The sequence below is a fragment of the Cololabis saira genome, chromosome 21 (assembly GCF_033807715.1).
Source record: "Cololabis saira isolate AMF1-May2022 chromosome 21, fColSai1.1, whole genome shotgun sequence".
NCBI classification, from domain to species: Eukaryota; Metazoa; Chordata; class Actinopteri; order Beloniformes; family Belonidae; genus Cololabis; species Cololabis saira.
The window spans coordinates 12,536,748-12,558,810 of NC_084607.1; the positions used below are offsets into that span (position 1 = coordinate 12,536,748).

The following is a 22,063-nucleotide window of genomic DNA, read 5'->3' on the forward strand; positions in this document are numbered from 1 at the left end:
ATTTCACCATCGGTACATTATGCCGCGTTCCATTTGTCCTCGGAAGTGGGGATTTCCCAGTTCCCAGTTGGATTTTTCAACTGGAACGCCCTTCGAAGTGGGATTTCCCACTGGGAAAGTGGGAGAGTCTTCAACACCCCGAGTTTACATTCCAAGATGGCTGCCCCGGTTGTAAACAGTAGAAGAGAGCTCTGTAAAAATTCGTAGCACTTCATTCTAGTTTTGGTCACACTAAATCAGTCGTATACAAGTAGGTCCTATTGTTCGGCATATATATGCTGCTATAGTGTAATTTACATTTTTCATGTGGTATATGCGAACTACAAACTTGTTTACCTAATTTGTAACTGGAACGCTGATAACTCGGCTGTGACGTCTTCCCAGTTCCGAGTCCGACTTCCGAGGTAAATGGGACGCAGCATACGTCTCTTTGCGTGGTGACGTATGCGGAAGTCAGCGAGTCGGCGGACCGACGGCGATTCAGTAAGCGAGCTCTGAAGGCGCTACAGTGCATCGTTTTGTGCGTAGAATCGGATTTTAACCGGCTACAGCACGACGGGGTGGTAGTGGGTGATAGAGGGGGCCAAAGGGGGTGAGCAGAGCACAATGAACGACGCCAAAAAAGACGATAGTACGGCTGCAGATGGAATACAAGGACCGGGTAAGCTGCGAATGGCCCCCTCTGTGAACCACAACCAGCATGACAGCGGCGGAGACGAGCTGGTGAGCTCGGTCAGGCTGTACCGGCGCCGGCCCCGGCTCCTGCACGGCACCGTGCTGCCCTTCCTGGCTCTGCTGTACCCGGGCTGGCTGTACGTGTGGTTGGGGGTGTATGGAGCCTCAGACTACCCCGAGGCAGGCCTGCTTGCTCTGGCCGCCATCGGGATCGCGCACGTCCTCACTGCGCTCTCTGGCTATTGGTCCGTGCACGCGCACTGCTGGCTCACTTGCTCAAAGGTAAACAGTTGAAAACAAAGATACTAAATGTACGAATGTTATGCTGTGATTGTATGTGGAAAATCTCAGTGGGAACAGTCTATGAACAATATTTTCCAACAAATGGGTTTCCACTCACCTTTTAACCCTTGTGCTGTCTTTGGGTCAAGGAAGGAGGAAGAAAAGAAGGAATGAAGGAAGGAAGGAAGGGAGGGAGAAAATAAGGAATGAATGAATGAATGAAGGAAGGGAGAAAAGAAGGAAGGAAGGAAGGGAGAAAAGAAAGCAGGAAGGATGGATGGAAGGAAGGGAGAAAAGAAGGAAGGAAGGAAGGGAAAGAAGGAAGGATGGATGGAAGGAAGGGAGAAAAGAAGGAAGGAAGGGAGAGAAGAAGGATGGAAGGAAGGAAGGAAGGAAGGGAGAAAACAAGGAAGGGAGAAAACAAGGAAAGAAGGAAGGATGGAAAGAAGGAAGGGAGAAAACAAGGAAGGAAGGAAGGAAGGGAGGGAGAAAAGAGGAAGGGAAGAAGGAAGGAGAGAGCAGGAGGAAAGAAGGAAGGAAGAAAACAAGGAAAGAAGGAAGGAAGGAGAGAGCAGGAGGAAAGAAGGAACAGGAGAATTAGGTCATTTTGACCCAAAGACAGTACAAGGGTTGATATAAAGATCACTTAAATTTACAGAATTTGCCATGGTGAAGCAGCACTACAAAATCAGAATCAGAAAGAAGTTTATTTCCAAGTAGTTTAACACACACAAGGAATTTGTTGTTGTGATTGGTTCAATACAAAAGAGCAAATCATATTAAAGGAAAAAATGTACAACAAGTTGGTTCTAAAGGGCTGGAGTAATGAGTCTGTAGGGGGAAAAAAATGTACATGAGGTGACCTGGGATGTGCGTTAATGTGAAGCATAAGGTCAGGAGTGGAGTCTTTACGTTAATGTAAAAGCTGTGACTCATTAGGCACTGGGTAGGCATTATAAGCTACGGCTTCAGCCTACACCCTTTCGGCAAAAGCAATGTTTTTTTTACTTTCATTTTGATTTTCATGTTTTGTAAAAATGGCTTAACTTGTACAAGGCTTAAGACCGAAATAAAGACTATTCATTCATTCATTAGATTTTCTTACACTGTAAAATTTGCAAATATTTTGTTATTGAATCAATGTAGCTTAACACTTTGTCTGGCAGTTACTTATAATAGATGTAATACTTACATGCTCACAACTACAACTAAACAACTTTGTAATGAACAGTTCATTAAAAAAATGGGACAATGACTTTAGTCTGTAGTTGATCTAAAAGTTAATCTGACACCACTGTCAATGAGTTTTTCCTATGCATCCACTCTTTCCTGTTTAGTGTATTTCATTCATTAATTCATTACATCATAAACACAGAGTGTGTAAATATGATATCTAAACAATGCCTCTGAAATTACTATATAGTGTGTTTTTATAAAACACACAGTTACATGTGTAACTGTGTGTAAAAGCATGCCTCACATGATTTTTGACAGATCAAAAAACAGAAAACAACTTTATCTTTCCTAGTTATGTGAGTTTTTCCTCTGTCCATTTGTAAATGCAGGAGCCAGATCCAAACAAGGCTACGCTGGCGAAAGTCATTCCTACTCCCAATAATGGTTCTGCTGAACTTGTTGCACTACAAAGAGACCAGGTTTGCTTATATTTTTATTTACTGGATGCTTCATGTTGTCTTAATTGGAAAGCTTTATTATGTGCCGTGTTGTCTGCCTGAAAAGCTCCACCATTTTACGTGTTTCCCTCTCTGAAAGTTTTGACATTCCATCAGATGTTTTTGATTCTTCTTTTTGGATATTGGTAATTTCTTAAGTTCAAGTATGTAGGTTGATTGTCATTTTTCAAGTTTTTTGCTCTGTTTGGCTGTTATGTTTTTTTCTCCACTTTTCTTTAATATTGATCAACTTTTTTACTGTTCATTGTTTGTTTTAACAGGATGAGAACGGTGAAAGGATTTTATCCTTTGAGTTTCAAAAGATCCGCTACGTCTTTGACTACAAAGAGAAGAAACATTTTCTTCCAATAGCATTTCCCCTCAGCAACCCAATGGGCTGCTTTCAGTCGTGGCGTGGCTACCAAGAAGAGACTGAGCTCAGAGCGGCAGAAAAGCAATATGGTACCAATCGTGCTGAGATGGTGGTGCCAGATTTTCTAGAGCTCTTCAAAGAGAGGGCAACTGCTCCGTTTTTTGTATTTCAGGTAGGTTCTCTTATTATTGTGTAGAACTGGACTGATTTTATTGTGAGAATCTTTATAATGTTTGTGTTCCTGTTAAGTTAATTTCTATCTGCTATTGTTCAGGTGTTCTGTGTCGGGCTGTGGTGTCTGGATGAATACTGGTACTACAGTGTTTTTACACTTTTCATGCTGGTGGCATTTGAGGCTTCCTTGGTCCAGCAACAGATGAGGAACATGTCAGAGATCCGCCGCATGGGAAATAAGCCCTACATGATCCAGGTGGACTTGATCAAATTTGAATTTATTGTATTACTTATTTTTATTTGTTTTGTTAAAATTATGAAAAAACTATTCATTAGTGTTTTAAATACAAAAAAATGAGCCAAAACATTACGTGATAAAACTTTCTCTCATTGTTAAACATGTTGCCGTATGTAGAATATCAAACAATCCTCAGTTTGACATTTGAGATATGTAGGCACCAATTTTGACATGTGTCACGTCATTAGTGATGTGAAGTTAGCATCAGTGAAAGGATACATTATGAATCTATAAGCTTAGTATTGCAGTAATCCAACTTTGGATAATATCATGGCGCTGGAAATTCTGTTTTATGAGTAAGCTATATTTTCCATTTATTTTTTAACATGCTAAATTAAGTGGCTGTATTTTACGACAGGTTTATCGCAACAGGAAGTGGAGACCTATTTCCAGTGATGAGCTCGTCCCAGGAGACATTGTCTCAATAGGTAGGTTTCCTGTGCCAAATTTTCATGACATTTTATCCACAAACATCAACTTCACGTTGTTTGTATTCTCTGCGTGGTAGGACGGTCTCCCCAGGACAACTTGGTGCCATGTGATGTGCTGCTACTTAGGGGGCGCTGCATTGTGGATGAAGCTATGCTGACTGGAGAGTCTGTACCACAGATGAAAGTTAGAAACTAATATAATTTATAGGTGAAGTTACGCTGTGGTTTAAACCTACATTTTTATTAGCGGTCACACTAATGCTGGAAATTTCCTGTGCAGGAGCCAATAGAAGACCTAGACCCAGAGCGAATTCTGGATCTTCAGACAGACTCTCGCCTCCATGTCATCTCTGGTGGGACCAAAGTGGTCCAACATAGCCCCCCTTTAAAGGCCAGTGCTGGACTCAAGCGTAAGAGCTAATTCCATTTCATTTATCGGTCAAGTGTTGGCTCTTGAATTAGTGCACATCCTTTAATATTGTTCTGTTACCTGCAGCTGTAGACAATGGCTGTGTCGCCTACGTATTGAGAACAGGATTCTATACTTCTCAGGTGAGTCGTTGGCGTATTCATTTCATATTAATGTGTTTATCTTTGTTATCATTGGGTGTTTCCACTCCACTCTTTAGTGAATGGCATGCTGAGATTAGGTCTAATAAAAATGTGTGTTAACAAACCTTCCTCCAGGGTAAATTGTTAAGGACCATACTTTTTGGAGTGAAGAGAGTGACAGCAAACAACCTGGAGACTTTCATCTTCATCCTCTTCCTCCTTGTGTTTGCCATTGCTGCTGCTGTATACGTGTGGGTGGAAGGTGAGGTGCACAAAATCTGCTCATTATGATGCTATTCTTACTTACCACGTATAGATATTTAGCCATAGACACTGTTAATAAGCAGGAATTATGTATTAAGTTTAATCAGAAACATTGTTTTTGTTCTGTATCATCCTTTCAGGGACCAAGGATCTCAGTCGTAACCGCTACAAGCTGTTTCTGGAGTGCACACTTATTCTCACCTCAGTGGTTCCTCCAGAACTTCCCATAGAGCTTTCTCTAGCAGTTAACACTTCTCTTATAGCCCTCGCTAAACTTTGTAAGCATGTTTATGCTACTTTTCTACTTGAGTGTGAAAAATGTATCATAAGAAGTAGATGAAGCAGTTTGAAGCAAAAATGTTTTATTGAAGTCTTTTTTTTTTTTTCCCCTTCTTCTTCTTCATCTGCTCAGATGTATTCTGCACAGAGCCATTTAGGATACCATTTGCTGGGAAAGTAGAAGTTTGTTGTTTTGACAAAACGGGAACACTGACCAGTGACAGTCTGGTGGTACGAGGGGTAGCAGGTCTCAGGTAAAGCCTACACATTATTACTCTTTTGTATTGTATACATTATTTTGTTAAAGCTTAGGTCTGTTATTATACTGTATAATATTTTTATTGCCAGGGAGGGAAAAGAGGTAATGCCTGTATCTGAGATCCCAATTGAAACACATCGGGTAGTCGCTACCTGTCACTCACTGGTCACTCTGGATGATGGACAGCTGGTGGGAGATCCACTAGAGAAGGCCATGCTGACTGCTGCTGACTGGGCTCTAACTAAAGGTACCTACTAAATGCACACTGCACAATAGATGAGGGGAAATGTATAATATATACAAATGTTGGCACTAAGCAACATGCAGTGTTTCTCATATTTACGTTGTGCAAGTTATTTGAAGTACAGCCGTTCAGGTATGTTAACATTGTGTGAAATGTAGTTGTAGACTCGGACTAGTGCATTTTAATTTATTTCAGTTCTTCAGATAACTTGCACTAACTATGCATTTTAGTACATTTGTCCTTAAAGCAGAAAGTTAATGTGGGTGTCTCTCTGCTGTTTGTCCAGATGAAAAGGTCTTCCCACGAGCCTTTAAAACCCAGGGACTTAAAATCCACCACCGTTTCCATTTTGCCAGTGCTCTGAAGAGGATGTCAGTCCTGGCCTCCTTTGAGAAACTGGGCTCCACTGAACTCTGCTATATCTCAACTGTCAAGGGTGCTCCAGAGACACTCAGAGGAATGGTACATACGGGAAATAATCCTTTACACTTACTCTTGTGTACTTAAACCCTAACTTTTTATATCCTGACATAGTTGATTATAGTTTTCAGAATGTCCAGCAAGTTACGATGAAGTCCACAGAGAAATGTCGCGAGAAGGGGCCCGGGTGCTGGCCCTGGGGTACAAAGAGATCGGACACCTCAGCCATCAGCAGGTTCGTATTTAATCATTATTTAATCCAAACAGAAACACTATGATTTAATTTATTTCATGAAAAGATGTGTTAGAAACTGAGCTGAAACTTTTTGGTGATACAGGTACGGGAGATAAGCCGTGATTCTCTGGAATGCAACCTTCATTTTGCTGGGTTCATGGTTGTATCTTGTCCACTAAAGAGTGACAGTAAGGCTGTCATCAGAGAAATCCAAGAAGCTTCTCATCATGTAAATAACCCAATAATGCAAAACTGTGCATTGCTTCTCAAACAAGCAAGGTTTCATTATGGTTAACCTCCCTGTTATTCTTTCAGGTGGTTATGATCACAGGAGACAATCCTCTGACTGCGTGCCATGTAGCAAAAGAGCTGCACTTTATCCAGAAAGAGCACACACTTATATTGCAGCAGAGTGCCAATCATGGTAAGACTGTTATATTTGCAGAATTACTGTCACATGGAAAAAGAAAATACACTCTCTTTCAATTCTAAAGCTTTGACATCTCAGATTACAACAACCCATCTGATCCATACCAGGTTTTAGAATTTGTTAAATATGTCAAATGAACAAGACATTACATGAAAACTGTGTTCATCCTTGCTACTTCCATTATAATTAACAGTAAGCATTTAAAGGGCGTTTTGAAATTAGACCCTGTTATTTTCCCTGGATGAAGAACGCATGTTTAACGCACGCTGGGTAATGTAAATGCAAGCCGATTTATTGCCTCTGGTGCTTGAAGCTGAGTTGAGGGGAAGGAAGACGAATCGAGAGGCGTTATCAAGCGTTATTACGTAACATGACGGCCCGCTGTCTGGTCCGCCTCACTGGCTCCACCACAACAGAAGAGCTGACTCGATGCAATAGATGGAGCGGGAGGTGGAGCCGTGCTGAATGACAACAGCATTTGCCTAGAGACTCCCCCCAAATCATGTTCCACTAATGTGACCCGCAGTCTCCCTTTGCAACTCCTGCTGTTGTGTTTGTTGACCTCAAAGAACTTCTTTCTGAGGCTCTTCAGTTGGTTAATGAACAGAGTTTTGTCTCTTGCATGAGAGCGCCATTTTATACGGAAACAAACTTGTCATTTTAGTATGCAGTTGCAGTTTACAGTTCTGTAATATGCCGATTTATGGCGTCCAGGGGTCTGAGGATCATATACAAATCCCACCTAAGAACCGCCACTTTGTGTCAGTTCTGTTTACGTGAGGCCTGACCCGTGATAAAGTGTATCCTCAGAGGCAAGTTATTGCCGGGGCCAGCTCAACATGCAACCCCACATCAGTTAATGTAAAAAGGGTAGGACACACGCTAGATTTGGATGTTAAACACCAGGTATCCGCCAATGTAAAAGGGGCTTTTAGGTGCTCAAAGAAGAACCAGTAACATGTAAATATGAGACAAAGCAAGAAAACAGCTGACGTGAAAGTGTGACCACCTTTTATAAAAGGTGTCATCCAAGTGTGCGTTAACGCAATACCAAAAGAAGAAATACACTACCAATGATCTTAGAGAAGCATTATTGCTGCCCATCAGTCATAGAAGGGGTATCCAAATAACATCCTTTCCACAGTAGGAAAGATTGCTCACAAGTGGACGCAATGAAGGCTCTTCTTGGGTGTGAATATTCTCCCAAGTTCACCAGAAAATCTGGATAAATAATAAATAAATACATTTTTCCCTTAATACTCCCACAATGGAGATTTTTTTTCTCTGCATTTAACCCATTTTCTAGTCGAACTAGTAGCAGTGGTCTGCCATGCAATGGCACGGCCCGAACCTGGGTCCTCCAGACTCCAGCCCTCTAGCCACTAGGCTACCACTCCCCTCATGTTGTAGAAGTTCTCATAGAAATCCTAAAAGTCATGAGAACTGCACAGCTCTAACAGAAATGTCAGACTTTACATATTTCAGTTAGAATGACATATGTTGAACTTAATGACATTAATATTTAGAAAAAAAATTGACAAATTGTGCCCTGTTTAAAACTAATAACACAGAAAGTGGTTCTACAATTGCAATACTGTTGATTAAATCACTGGTTGTTTTTTGGCTTTCACAAACGGCCTCTGCATTTTTACATAGTATTTGTTCAATAGAAAAAAACACATTGTTAGTAGATACTATGTTGTGGTGTTCATTTGAGGTTTTATTTACCTAATTTGAATACCTCATACTGACTTGATAATATAAAAAATACATATAAATTGAAAGACAGTGTATTTATTTTGTCAGGTGACCACATTTTTATACTCTTATAATGTGGTAGGTGTTTTGAGAGATAGCATGAGCAAATTATATGAATGATATATTATTGTTATTTTGTTTTCCAGATGGGTGGCAATGGGAATCCATTGATGGCAGTGTGCTTGTACCGCTGCCCCCTCCTTCTGTTTCTTCGTTTGTGGAGCAGTTCGACTTGTGTGTAACAGGTGAAGGCCTGACTCGACTGAGCTGTGAGACCCGGCTACTACACGCTTTGTTGCCACATATACGTGTGTTTGCTCGCGTCAGTCCAAAACAAAAGGTGGGTCCTACAGCAGCAGCCGTATGTGTTTTTGGTGTCTTTACCTTCTTTAAAATACATTTCAAAAATAACTATTTGAAACAAGCCTTCATTTCTCTGTGTTTATGGATGGTTGGCTGGCAAAACACACCGGAACACATACAAATATTTATTTTGGTCGATTAAAGATTTAATCAATTTAGACAATGTTGCTGGATTTCTTAAAGCTATAGAGCTATTAAATCCCAAGATTTTCTTTGGATTTTGTAATGTTGTTACTCCTACCAGGCTCCTAAAATGACAAAACATTGCTTTAATGTTGTGCTGCTGATTTTGTGCAATGATCTCTAAGATGATGGTTCCCCACCATCCATCCATGTAAATTATAAATTCAGTGTTTTAATGATATGTCTGACGGTCTTTAACTCAATTTTATTAGTATCAGAAATCCCTTTTGTTGTTTTGTCTGCCTGATGCAGCTCAATAAATTGACCCTTTTGAGAGTCAAATATGTTCCACATCAGCATACAGTATGTGTCTTCTGACGTAGCAATTTAAGAAATGAGAAGCTACTATTTGTATCAAATAATTTGCTGCCAGTTGCAAAACATTTACGTCAATCAATATTACATCAATCACTTGCACTGGCATATAATGCATGTCAGTGAAAGTAATATGATGTGTGTCAGACATAGTATGCTTTTTGTATTAACAGTGCCCAGATGTTACTGCTGTTTTGGCTTTTCATTTATGACTCACATCTTTCTTTGTACAGTGAGTCAGTGTGACCGTGTGAGCCAGGTGGATATTACTATATATAACATTGGTTGTCTGATGTTTTTTAGGAATTTGTGATCACCAGCCTGAAAGGGTTGGGATATGTGACGCTTATGTGCGGTGATGGAACAAACGACGTAGGAGCTCTCAAACATGCTCATATAGGTAAGATTTGTCAGCTTTGAAAGCATCAGTTGCTATAAACGCAAGGAGCAGCGATACTAGTTTTTTTGTTTTTTTTTTCTCAGGTGTCGCTCTGTTGGCAAATGCCCCTGAGCGCATATTTGAAAAAAAGAAGCGGGGAAGAGAAAAAGAGGCGTCCACATCCGAACCCAGACCTTTACCACCTGTCAGTACGGGAGGCAAACCGAGCTCCAGAGCAGCCAGACACCGAGTGATGGCCCAGAGAGAAGAGCAGCTTGCAGCACAAAAGGTCATTACTTTTTGATTAGCTGAAAAGTTATTTCTTTGTGAAACTCACTTTATGGAGTAACTGAACATAGTATGCTCACCTACCATCCTTTTTTACCCTCATCCCCAGTAATATAGGCAAAAAAAAAAAAGAACTATTTCTTAAATGTTATTGCTAAAATTATTTAATAGTCTGCCTTATACCTAAATAACAGGTAAGATATGTAGTTGTCTGTTCTAAATGTCAGGAAATTTCTCTATCAGGAAAAGATCAGCCAGGTCCTACGAGAACTTGAAGAGGATCAAGTTCAAGTAGTTAAACTGGGCGATGCCTCCATTGCTGCCCCCTTCACCTCCAAACTCTCCTCCATACAGTGCAGTGAGTAGCATGTGTTTAGCATTTCAATTCTTGGCTGATTTTTACGAAGATGCAGGCATGATTCTGGCTACTTTTCTGACATGTATGTTTGCTTTTTTTTCTGCTTTTTTAAAATCTCCAGTCTGTCATGTAATAAAGCAGGGTCGTTGCACTCTAGTAACGACACTCCAGATGTTCAAGATCCTCGCTCTCAATGCTCTAGTGCTGGCCTACAGTCAGTCTGTTCTCTACCTCGAGGGAGTCAAGTTCAGTGATTTCCAGGCAACCCTACAAGGCCTGCTCTTGGCGGGATGCTTCCTCTTTATCTCCAGATCAAAGGTGAGAAATTTAACATTTCAATAAGTACACATACACAACTTTTTGCATTTTTTTGAAAACGGCCTGATCAGGAACTATTTTTCTCATGTTTCTGCAGCCGCTGAAAACATTGTCACGTGAGCGGCCCTTACCAAACATCTTCAATCTCTACACAGTGTTGACTGTACTGCTGCAGTTCGCTGTGCACTTCTGTAGTCTTGTGTACCTTTACAAAGAGGCACAAACCAGAAGTCCATCCAGGTAAGGCAAAGTATACCTTTTAAAGTAGGAAGAATGGGACAAAATTATATCTAACAATACATCTCTTGGTGTTCTCAGTGCCTTTTTTTAGTGTAGTGAAGAAACAAGTGATGAGAACAATTGATAAAGGCATTACAGGCCTGAAAATCAAAAATCAATTAATATTGAAAATGTATATTAAATAGATACAAGAAAGCCGTGCAATAGACTGGCGACCTGTCCAGGGTGAACTGCTGCCTCTTGCCTGTAGTGAGCTGCGATAGGCTCCAGCAGACCCCCGTGACCCTGCGAAGAATAAAACGGGTATAGAAAATGGATGGATGTATATACGAGAAAAAAAATCCATATGGCCCAAGCTTTTTCAGATTTTTCTAGGTTTGTAAGACAAAATAAGATTCAATGCAGAAGTTCTGCTCTTAAAGTCAGGTTTGAGTAAAATTATGTATAGTGTTGTTATTTTGAAATATAACCAAAGGCTGGTATTATATATATATATATATATATATATATATATATATATATATATATATATATATATATATATATTATATATTATATTATTATTATATTTATTGAATGTATAACATGAATATATTATAACATTAAGTATGTACTTCTTTTTTTTCTTGCAGAGAAGAGAAGTTTGTAGATCTGTATAAAGAGTTTGAACCCAGTCTAATTAACAGCACTGTGTACATAATGTCAATGGCCATGCAGATGGCCACCTTTGCCATTAACTACAAGGTATTTATTAATTCTAAATGCAAAAAGTAGTTATCACCTAATTATTTATGGTATACAGAACTAAAGTATCTCTTTTTGTCTGATAGGGTCACCCATTCATGGAATCTCTTAGCGAGAATCGACCGCTGCTCTGGAGTATCGCCTTGTCTGGTTTAGCAATAGTCGGCCTTCTTACTGGTTCTTCACCTGAATTTAATGAACAGTTTGCTCTTGTAGATATTCCAACTGAGGTGAGCTACCAGTATTAGTCCAGTCTGATGGCTTTGTGATAATGTTACACATCATGAATTACTTTAACATGCCTCCTGTTTATTTCTTTGCAGTTCAAATTAATCATTGCCCAGGTTTTGGTAGTGGACTTTGTCGCCGCTCTGCTGGTGGACCGTATCCTGCAGTTCCTGCTGGGCAAAGGAACTCTCAGGCTGCCTTGTTGAACTCAGTGCCAACAGCAAACGCTACCCTTATCAACCAAACTGTAAAGGGATAGAAGACTTTGGAGGGGAAAGAGAAATGTAGCTGTCATAGAATACAAGACAGCTGAGACAGTCATGGCATGAAGTACTGTTCACTCGGTGTCCTTTCGTTTGTCCTTCCATACTCCTCCTTAACTTTTTTATTTTCATTGTCTGTGTCTCAGTTCTCATAATGTTCAATCTAAATCTGCCTTTTTTTTAAAAACTTTTCTCCCTCTTCATCTATCCCTCACCGTTGTTACAAAAGGCCATGAAGACAGCAGTATTGAATGGTGTGAGATATTGTGCCAGCTAGAGTAAAACCTATAGGCACAAAAAAAGCAGCATTCTCCAAGAGAATTGCAATAGTGTTTTGGATTTTTTTTTTTCCTTGATTTTGTAAAAAGCTAAAAAGATCTTTAAACAAACTTATAAAGAATTAAACATACATAAAGTCTGCCAAGTGTTTTGTCAAGTAAAATGGCTGGTGCAAAGGTTCAATTTGTCTCACATGTCTTGAAGCATCATATTCCCAAGAAAAAGTAAAGAATGGTCAAGTAATTTAGAATACAGTATATGTGTACATAGAGAGTTATTTATGAGAATTTTTAAATCACAGGACACTTGACAGTGGTGGAAACAAAAGTGCCACTTCTACAAGCATCAGCGGATCAAATATGACTTGAGACTCGTGAACGTTTTTTTTTTGTTTTTGTTTTTTTTTTACTTTCCAGCTGATATTAACTCAAACTTTAAACAAAGAGCAATTTGCCTGCCTCCCTGAATGATTTTGAAAGAAATTCAATTGCACTGTGATTTAAAGTTGTACATGTGCATGGGAGCACCTAATGGGCCATCAAATCCAAATACAATACAAGCTAAAGGTTTTTTAAATCAATATCTTCAGTTGACTACTTTGTAATTGCCATTTTCTGTTCTGTTCAAGAAAAAAGAGGCCTCTTTTATATCAATAGATGGTGCTTCTCATCTTATTTCAGGTCATACTTTAATATATTACTTTGACTAAATCCCTTTGTCAGTGTTTCAGAAGCAAACTAAGAATTTACTTGTGAATCTGCAGACTTGTTTTTTGCCCCTTTTTTGTTAAGGATCCCAGTTATCAATGCCTCAGTCTGCACTAGTCAGCTGTCACATGGCTTGCTTATTATTGAGCAGGTTTTCAAAAGACGTCTGACCAGTCAGGCTCTAGACATTATTTTGGGATGTTAACAGTGGATTCTTTTGGTCCTGATGGTCATGGGGTTGGGGTCTCTTTTGATTGGGATTTCTTCCCACGGATGACATCAGATCGGTATCTGGGGAGTTTTTAGGCCAAAATCGAACACTTTGGACTCTCTGTTGTGTTATTTGAACACTGTAAAAAGCAACATGTTGAGAAGCCCACTGCTGACCCATTGATGATCTAGCTATTGTTGGGGAATGTGATTGGTCTCCAAATCTTTTGAAATATGTGCCAAGTGCCAAACTAACTTTCATTTGAATTCCATGGTGCAGCTTTTCCCAGGAGAACATTGCATTGCAACAGGATAATGGGTGTTTACTCATCTTATCAGTGGTCATAAAGTTAAAACTCATAGGTGTATACATTTGTGGTTTTAAAAAGAGGTGGGAAACTGCATTTGACCTTATTGAAAGATATCTCATAATTAGAGAAGTTGTGTGAAGGCTTTAAGAGTGAAATATCAAGTAATCTGACATGATTTACTTTTAAACAGGGGCAGACTTCAGCACCTCTGTCACCCTGAGCAAAATGAAACGGGGTTAGAAAATTGATAAATGGTTTTTATTGTAATTTTATTTTTTTATTTTTTCATACTTATTTGTGAATTTTGGATGTGTTTTGTGTTCATATGGCAACTAACGCATTTCAATTAGGATGCAGTAGTGGAAAAAAAAAACCATTTGTCTTGCACAGAACTTGGACATGCACTTCTGCTGGGAATAGAAAGATATGAATTAACAGAGTAGGGTGTCTATCAAGAGAGCTTTGACATTGGAAAACACTTCAATCTTCAGGCTTGAAATACTGACAACAATGAAAAGGCGGGACTACCCATTGGGATATTTTTTGTGTTAATAAAAACTTTGATATTGGTAGAGCGGCAGGCTGTTCTCCAGACACAAGGCAGTCCACTACAAGACAGACAGACAACCATGCAAGTCTGCACTCACATGAGAATTATAAAACCACTCAACCATCCATATAATGAATTTGTAAAAATAAAACCAGAGCAGCTAGAGAAAATGAATGAATACATAATGAATAAAATGAATATATGAAATCCAGAAATAAGTTCATATATACATATGTATATACACAGTATATATATATATACACACAAACTTATTTCTGGATTTCGTATATTCATTTTGTTTGTAGATGACATGTATATAAGAGCCACAAGCATTTTTCTCAGGTATATATTTTACACAAATTAAAAATAAATCATACTTTGATTAAACGAGTACAGGAAAGGAAAGGAGGGGCAATTGACTTTAAATTATTTTGGCTATGATTGATGTTTTGGATTAAGTCAGTGCTCTTCCTAACTTGATCCATATGCACCAGCATAATAAGTAGACTTGATTCTTCGTCATCTGGTCAAACATTTTTCACATTTCTGTGATAACACATGTAATATAAATAATATTTAATCTCTGATGGGTGCTTGGAAAGGTTGAGTTTAAATTATTTAAATTGAATGATGTTCAACTGGCAATTTATTAATTTAATTGGGCTTTGTATTTTATTTTATTGTGTTTTATTTTATATACATGCCTAATGTGTACCTTGTTATTAAAAGAAAAAGCTTTGCAATAAATATTTTGTAAATATCAATCCACCGCTTTGCACTACATTTCCCATGATGCTATACGTCCATGGAGGGGGTGTGGCTTGTTAGGCGCGCGCAATGAAAAAAGTCTATTTGAAATTAAAATGGCGGAAAAGGTAATGGAGGGTGAACGAAACGGGTCTGTATCTTGTTTTCACATTTTTTTCTTAAATAAATAATTTGTACTGAACTCAAGCAAGCATTATAACTAAACTGATAGTCTATGCTTGTCACATTTTTCAAATTTTTGCTGACAGCTAGTTGTATTCCTCTGCAGCCCTCCATACTAGAGTAATGCCGCGTTCCATTTACCTCGGAAATCGAACTGGGAACTGGGAATGGCAGCCATCATGGAATGGTAACTCGGGGGTGGTGAAGCTTCTCCCACTTTCCCAGTAGGAAATCCCACTTCGAGGGGCGTTCCAGTTGAAAATTCCGACTAGTAACTCGGAAATTCCGACTTCCGAGGACAAATGGAACGCGGCATAAACATGCGACAAAAATACAGTTTCTAATTCTAATCAAATATACATACATGTATTTTTTTTCTGTGTTCGTTTCCTGTTTGTTCACAAAACAATAAACTGCAGTTGTGGAGGCGTCGCTGTGGATGATATCCCGAATGAGGTAAGACGTGTGAAGGCTGATTTATGGTTCCGCGTTACACCAACGCAGAGCCTACGGCGTAAATTACGCAGCGACGCGCACCATACGGTGCGCGTCGCCGCGTAACCTACGGCGTAGGCTCTGCGTCGATTTAACGCAGAACCATAATTCCGGCTTAACTCAACAAGTTGAAGCTGAAAATACTGATTTTTAAACAGCAGCATCTCAGCTGGTGAGTCACTGGTGGTTGTCATTTCCGTCCAACCTGACAGACACTGAAGAGATGCTCCTCCGCCAGCCCCAGGTCGGCTCCCCCGCCCAAGTCTCCCCGCACCGACTCCCCTTCACCCACAGCTCAGACTTCAGAGTCGGGAGAAGTGAATTCAGAGGCGGAAAAACCAGACATGCAGACAGGAATCTCAGAGCGAGCAGCCAGTCCGCCTGCACAGAGGAAATCCTGGAGGAGAGCCACCATCACCCGCCGGTCCCTCCCTTCTCTTCCCAACCCATATCAAGGTGAAATGATTGACTTTTTATTTTTATTTTTTTTTAATTCTCTTTTTATTTAGAACAGCAGGTTTCCATCTTGCACGTTTTTACATTCAATCTTTAACTTAATTGATTTTGTCCCTACTGTCCTCCAGGAACAATAACAGAAAAATAAAAAACAGAACCAGGGAGTGCACTCATGTTTACAATCATTACATCACATAAAAAATAGTTCACATCAGAATCAGAATCAGCTTTATTGGCCAGGTTCGAACATTGTCCAACAAGGAATTTGACTCCGGTAGTTTCGCTCTCTATGGTATTAAAGGTGAACAATAAACAAATGAACAATAGACAAATGTGGAATTTCTATGTACAAAAATTATAAACATTTTAAGGTGCAGCAGTTTGAGGTAGTGAGAATAAGTATGACCTATTTACAATTTCTACAGACAAGAATTATGCAAAAAATGCAAGATAAAAAATTAAAATTGTACAAAAGAAATACAAAGTGAGAGGTGCAGCAGAGTGAGGCAGCATGAATGAAATGAAATCAGATGTGATTGGTTTCCATTTGGACCAGATCTTATAAAAGTTTTATAAAAGTTTTCTTTCTCAACCTTGAGAGAGGAAGAGATCTTCTCCATAACATAGATCTCGTAGATGATCCCAATCCAATCGTCGATAGTGGGGGGTGTTCTGCCAATTTCTGCTGCTCTGCCAAAAAATGCTACCTAAGGGTTTTCTACCTTTTTGTAGAGCTACAATTTTACTGTGTTTTGCTCCCTAGCCCACTTCCTTTCCCCCCAAGTGGTCCTTGTCGCTTGCCAGGCCGTCATTGTAAATAAGAATGTGATCTTAATGACCTTCCTGGTTAAATAAAGGCCAATGAATATCAAATAAAGCGATAGAATTGTTTTTTTTCTTTCTCTTTATTGTATAATTTTCACAAAGTGCTATGCAATTCATCTCATGGGTCGTTTTGAAGGATCAAATACTCAACATCCCATATTATCAATTTTACATCGAGCAAGAAATGATGGACGTGCCAATCAAACTTTGAAAATCGACTGTGCGCATGCGCAGAACCACAAAGTAGCATTTCTCGGCAGGTAGCAAGGATTGGCAGAACAGGGGTTCTACTTTTAACCATATCCTTGTAACAAATTTCTTACTGACTGCCAACAGTATAGTCAGCAGTTTTTTGTCTTATACATTCCATGTTTAGAACATTATGTCTCCCAAAAACGTTTCACAATTCAATGGCATGGTCACATTAAATATATTTTCAACATAACGAAATGCATGACTTTTAATGCTTATTGTCGTCACTTGTGTGTGTATATATATACCTGGAGCTTTTGTTTTTTGCAAAAATGATTTTATTCATCTATTGTTTTATGACTCTGTTCCAGCATTGTGCAAAAGCATAAGTCCATCCTTGTCACAACAAGAAAGGCTTGAGAAATTGTTGGAGGCTTCAATGAAGGCAAGTGTAATTGGCCCATGAGTGTATTACTAAATTCACTGTGACAAACTGAATTGCTTTACGTTTTTTAATTAAAATTAAGACCTAATGAAACTGGTATATCTCAGTGTTTGCCTAGACTCTAGAAGGTAGATCAAGTTTTAACGAGTTATTACAGATTTTGAAAAATTATAAATTAAAAAGAAATTGCCTGGTGGTCTGCTATTGACAACACCGCTTTCAAAATTATAAATTACACAAAGGAGTTAGAGGCTCTAGATGCACATGCTTTTATTTATTCCGCTTGTGCAAATGTACACCCACATGCACATTCATTCGTGTATAATTTATTTATGTTTAGTGTTTATTAACATCATTGTACACTCCCTTCTGTTCTGTTTCTAGCTGGCAATGGAAAGAACACGAGATTCACTCCAGTCAGTGCCAAAAGCCTCCCTTGATTCTTTTCAGAAACAGGGTTTGTGCTTCAGTTGTTATATATTCAATGCAACATTTTAATTTAACTGTCTGACATTGAAATCTCAATTTAAATTTGTGTCTGTTTTTTTTTTTTGTATAGTTGAGCACATCCAAACAGAATGTGGCTGCCTGGCCAAAAACATACGCAGTGAACCACCACGACTCCTGTCATGCTCAGCAAGGTATTTTTTATTGTAGTACTTTTTTTTTTTTTTTTTTTTTTAACATATTGACAATTTGAATTTTTTGTTTTGGTCATGTAAATGTTTTATTAATTTATGGTTATGTTCTTCTCTACCAGTTCCAGTGAGACTACAGTAAAGAGGGCCATGGAGAATGTCCAGAGAGCCATCAACAGGCAAGTTCTTATTGTTTATTTTTTTTAAAGAAAAAGAAAAGTACACATCATAACATAACAAAACAAGATGTCATAAACTAATATGTGAGAGTTGGCTATGTATCAATTTCCCATTTCTTTATTTAAAACCATCTTGGTATGGTTTGTGTTTTAGGCTCCAGGCTGAGAGTGAATCTTGGGAAGCACTGTTGAACAAACACCAGAGTAAAGCAGAGGAATTAGAGGGGTAAGAATATTTACCCTTATTTAGGAAACCTTTTACCTTTCATGTACGGATCTTGGCCGGGTTTCCCAGATCAGTTAAGTAGTTCTTAACAGCGAAAGACTTCTTTCAAACCTTCTTAAGGAGCCTGTGAAAGAAAATCGCGTTTCCCAGAGTCGCTCTTAGCTTAAGTATCTCTTTCATTAAGAAGGAAATGAAAGATGCTGCTGACCCAGTCTTTACAACCATCTTAGTGAACAAAGACTCACAGATCCAGCCGCGTCAGGCAAATCAATATCACACCAAGCAATGAGATATTAAAACAATGCACCCCGCACAAGTTTTGATCTATTTTATACTTTAGATTTATATTGTTTAGCATTTATTGGTGACAGCAAAGGGGGAAAAAAAAAGAAAAATAAGGAATAACAAGTGTGTTCCTGTATATGCTTTATGCATTACGCACAAATAAAACGATCATCATGAATATCATTTATTTGATGATTTGGCTGCTATACATCATGTTCTCGCTGCAAATCAACCGCGTCACCGTGCGCGAAGCAGAACTGTTTTTATGAACGCATTCGTGCGTCAGACTCAGCACTTCAGTCCCCTGGACGTGCTGTCGGACCGCGCTGTCCAGGCAGCCGGGACACCGATCCTCCTGCGCCGCGCCCGAGCGCATCTATGTGATGACAGGGAAGCAGCAGCTGATCAACGGGATCCTTTGATGAATCGTTCATTACAGTCTCAAATATAATCAATGGTGTCGGTTTATATTAAAGAATCTTTTTGCCCAGAAGAAAAAAGAGCGAAGACAACGACCCATAACTATTTTCTTCTCTTGAAAAAACCCACCTGCGGGATGCAGCAGCATCAGAAGAGCAGGAATACGTGCGTGGCGGGGATGATCTCTGCAATCTGAAGCCCTCTATAATTGTAAAAAGAATTTCACTTATCACGGGTTCTTTTTGGAACATAACCCCTGCGAAAAACTCGCAAACTGTAATTCCACGTTGCGATTTGCGAAACTCGCCTTCTCTTGGCTCATGTTTTTGAACGCACACATACGCCCACCACGTTTCCTCCCGGTTTCTGCGTGTGGGGAAAAAAAGCCTCACTGTAGCCAGAAATAACGGAGTAACGCACCGTTTGGATGAAAAAGGGTCATTGAATTATATTTATCATCTTAATTTTTCATTATAACGCACAGGCAGCAGGGAATTAGTGCGTTAGGTAGCAGTGCTGCGTGTGAAAATGCGCTGATAGTGATCGGTGATCGATTTGCCTGGCATCGATTGATTTGGTTTCAGAACCGGACAGCTGCTCCAAAGAGCTTCTGAAAGAGCGAAACTAAAGAACGGTGTTAAGAAGTCAGCTGGGAAACACCCATATCTTAGGGTTCTCTCTTAGTTCAAACCTTCTTTGAACCTCTCTTAAATCCTTAAGAGAGGTTGGATCTGGGAAACCCGGCCCTTGTCATTTCAGTTTTTGTCATTACATTATATTAACATTAACATTATATCCATTCCAGGAAGGTTGAGAGGGGGCAGAAAAGTGGCATATCACTAAACTCTACATGCATTGCCCAATCTTCACAGTATGCTGTGATACAGAGTAAACCAGATTACCACAGTCTCCTCTCTCGGCAAAAACCCATGTTGCATTCTATGGCAATGATTGTAAGTAGGACATTTTTATTTATTTAGTCAGTTAGTGCTAAACATGCATCTCTGATAAGTTTAAAGATATTGACATAAATGTTATGGGTTTAAAAAGTTTATATTTTTCCAAATGTCTTTTTCTGGATGGAACAATTGTACAACATGGAGCTTTAATATAAAGAGGGGGAAAAATCTATTTTTCTTCTTTTTTTATCAGGCAAACCCTCTACAGTAGGACACATGTAGGTTCAAAGGATTATTAACTTAATAATCAGAGTTACTTTTTGTTCATATTGGTAATCATGATGCTGCCAGTAGCTTCCTTGTGTCAACCTTAAAAGGTTTTCTTTGACAGCTCTGAACTGAATCAGATGCCACATTTAGAAAAGAGATTGCTGATTTTCATGAGGTCCTTTCTGAACATCTTTTCTACAAGATCATTTGTTTGAAATGTTTTACTTAAATACAAGCTATCGGGAGCTGTACCCACTTTACCAGGGTCTGTTAAAAAAGACACAAGCTGTAACCCTTAATTTACAGGAAAGTAATTATATCAGAAATAATCCAGGAAAAAAAACAAGGCCTACACTGAACTGCTTGATCAGCAGTGGCCCTGTGCACGTAAATTAATTTTTCATTAGCACATGGTCACAAGAACACCAGAAAAGGCTTTTGGAGAAAAATGTTTGCTTACAGCACAGATCTAGATTTTTATTTCTAATCTATTAGTAAACATTAATGCCTGCCAGATCTTTGCACACTTTTAAAACAATTAGTTTTGAAAATGTTCAAATCAGGAGTGGTTTTATTTAATATCATTTCTATTTTGGTGTTGGGTTTAATGTAAAATCCTAATTTGGACAGAACCCACCTTATTTATTTGAGCAGTCACTGACAACATTATGTTTTGACAGTAACAGTTTGACAGTTGTTGATGTTAGCAGCACCGTCAATCAGATTAGATTAAAGTCAAGACACAATCCTTTGCTTGGCTCTTGTCTCTCAACATCAAAACCTTTTTAGCTTTTGACCTCTGGGTTCTAAGTTTATACACATCAGTAATACTTTTCTAAACATAATGTGGTGTTGTCAGTTACATTTCAGATTGTTAATTTGTTAAATAGAAAGGTTAAGATTTTTAATTATGCTGTTAATCACTGTGAAGCTGAAGACGCACAAAGAATCCATTGGAATTTCTTTTTGATTCACTGTGAAGATAACTTTTTCGTGTTTGTTTCTGCAGATGGACACTCAGTGTAAGATGATAAGAGAGCTTCTTTCCATCAAGGATAAATCACATTTAGTGCTGAAGGAGACCAGTGGCCGATTGGGTGATTATTTTACTTGACTTTAACTTTTTTACAATGATCTTGGAAGTGATTGTATAGGCAATTGACTTTTTACTGTTTCCTACTAGCTGAAGAGGCAGGATTCCAGGATATTTCATCAGACCCCCTCAGGAACCTCATGTCAGCAAATTTACCAACCACAGCTACATAGTCAGTGAACGCTGACGTCTCTGTATGATGTAGAAATCTGGAGTTTGTATGTTTTTGTATGTCTGTGTTTTTAATAATTTCACCTTTGACCCCATGACATTTTGTATTGGTCAAGTTTTACACTTTCATTTTAACCTATGTGTTCAGAAGAGCTGTTTTTAATCAGCAGCAGGTAATTCATGATTTTGACCAGCAGGTGACAGTGGCTGGCTTTATACAAAATTGTGACTAGGTTGGTGCATGAACTGAGTGGTTTTCTCTGTTAAGTGTTAATTAAGATTATTCTCACCTGTAAATCCTGGAACTGTGTAGATTGATATTTATAAAGGAACAGATTAACATTTCCCTAACTTTTCCCAACATTTTGCAACATATAGTTTTTTGTTATTTTTCTTTTCTCATGAAATAAATGCTAAAAATAATAAAAAAACCATTTCCTGAAATAATAGATTGTA

At 38.8% G+C, this 22,063-nt stretch overlaps 2 protein-coding genes across 2 annotated transcripts; both read left to right on the plus strand.

The window, feature by feature from the left end:
* The first annotated feature begins 451 nt into the window (after positions 1 to 451).
* Positions 452 to 12,906, plus strand: atp13a1 (ATPase 13A1). Its single transcript, XM_061712810.1, has 25 exons — positions 452 to 957; positions 2,523 to 2,612; positions 2,912 to 3,175; positions 3,278 to 3,433; positions 3,834 to 3,903; positions 3,984 to 4,090; positions 4,187 to 4,316; positions 4,403 to 4,458; positions 4,594 to 4,720; positions 4,863 to 5,000; positions 5,135 to 5,255; positions 5,350 to 5,507; positions 5,791 to 5,966; positions 6,049 to 6,159; positions 6,263 to 6,388; positions 6,475 to 6,583; positions 8,494 to 8,687; positions 9,512 to 9,608; positions 9,692 to 9,876; positions 10,119 to 10,233; positions 10,355 to 10,551; positions 10,649 to 10,791; positions 11,424 to 11,535; positions 11,622 to 11,765; positions 11,859 to 12,906. The coding sequence occupies exons 1-25, from the start codon at positions 607 to 609 to the stop codon at positions 11,967 to 11,969; spliced, it is 3,588 nt and encodes a 1,195-aa protein (XP_061568794.1). The 5' UTR covers positions 452 to 606; the 3' UTR covers positions 11,970 to 12,906.
* A 2,017-nt stretch (positions 12,907 to 14,923) lies between these two features.
* LOC133422740 (uncharacterized) lies at positions 14,924 to 22,054 on the plus strand. The gene is made up of 11 exons (XM_061712811.1): positions 14,924 to 14,981; positions 15,433 to 15,469; positions 15,721 to 15,964; positions 17,353 to 17,426; positions 17,811 to 17,883; positions 17,986 to 18,067; positions 18,187 to 18,243; positions 18,398 to 18,469; positions 19,980 to 20,127; positions 21,353 to 21,440; positions 21,527 to 22,054. Exons 1-11 carry the CDS (start codon positions 14,947 to 14,949, stop codon positions 21,607 to 21,609), a joined length of 993 nt encoding a protein of 330 aa, XP_061568795.1. The 5' UTR covers positions 14,924 to 14,946; the 3' UTR covers positions 21,610 to 22,054.
* The last annotated feature ends 9 nt before the right edge of the window (positions 22,055 to 22,063 follow it).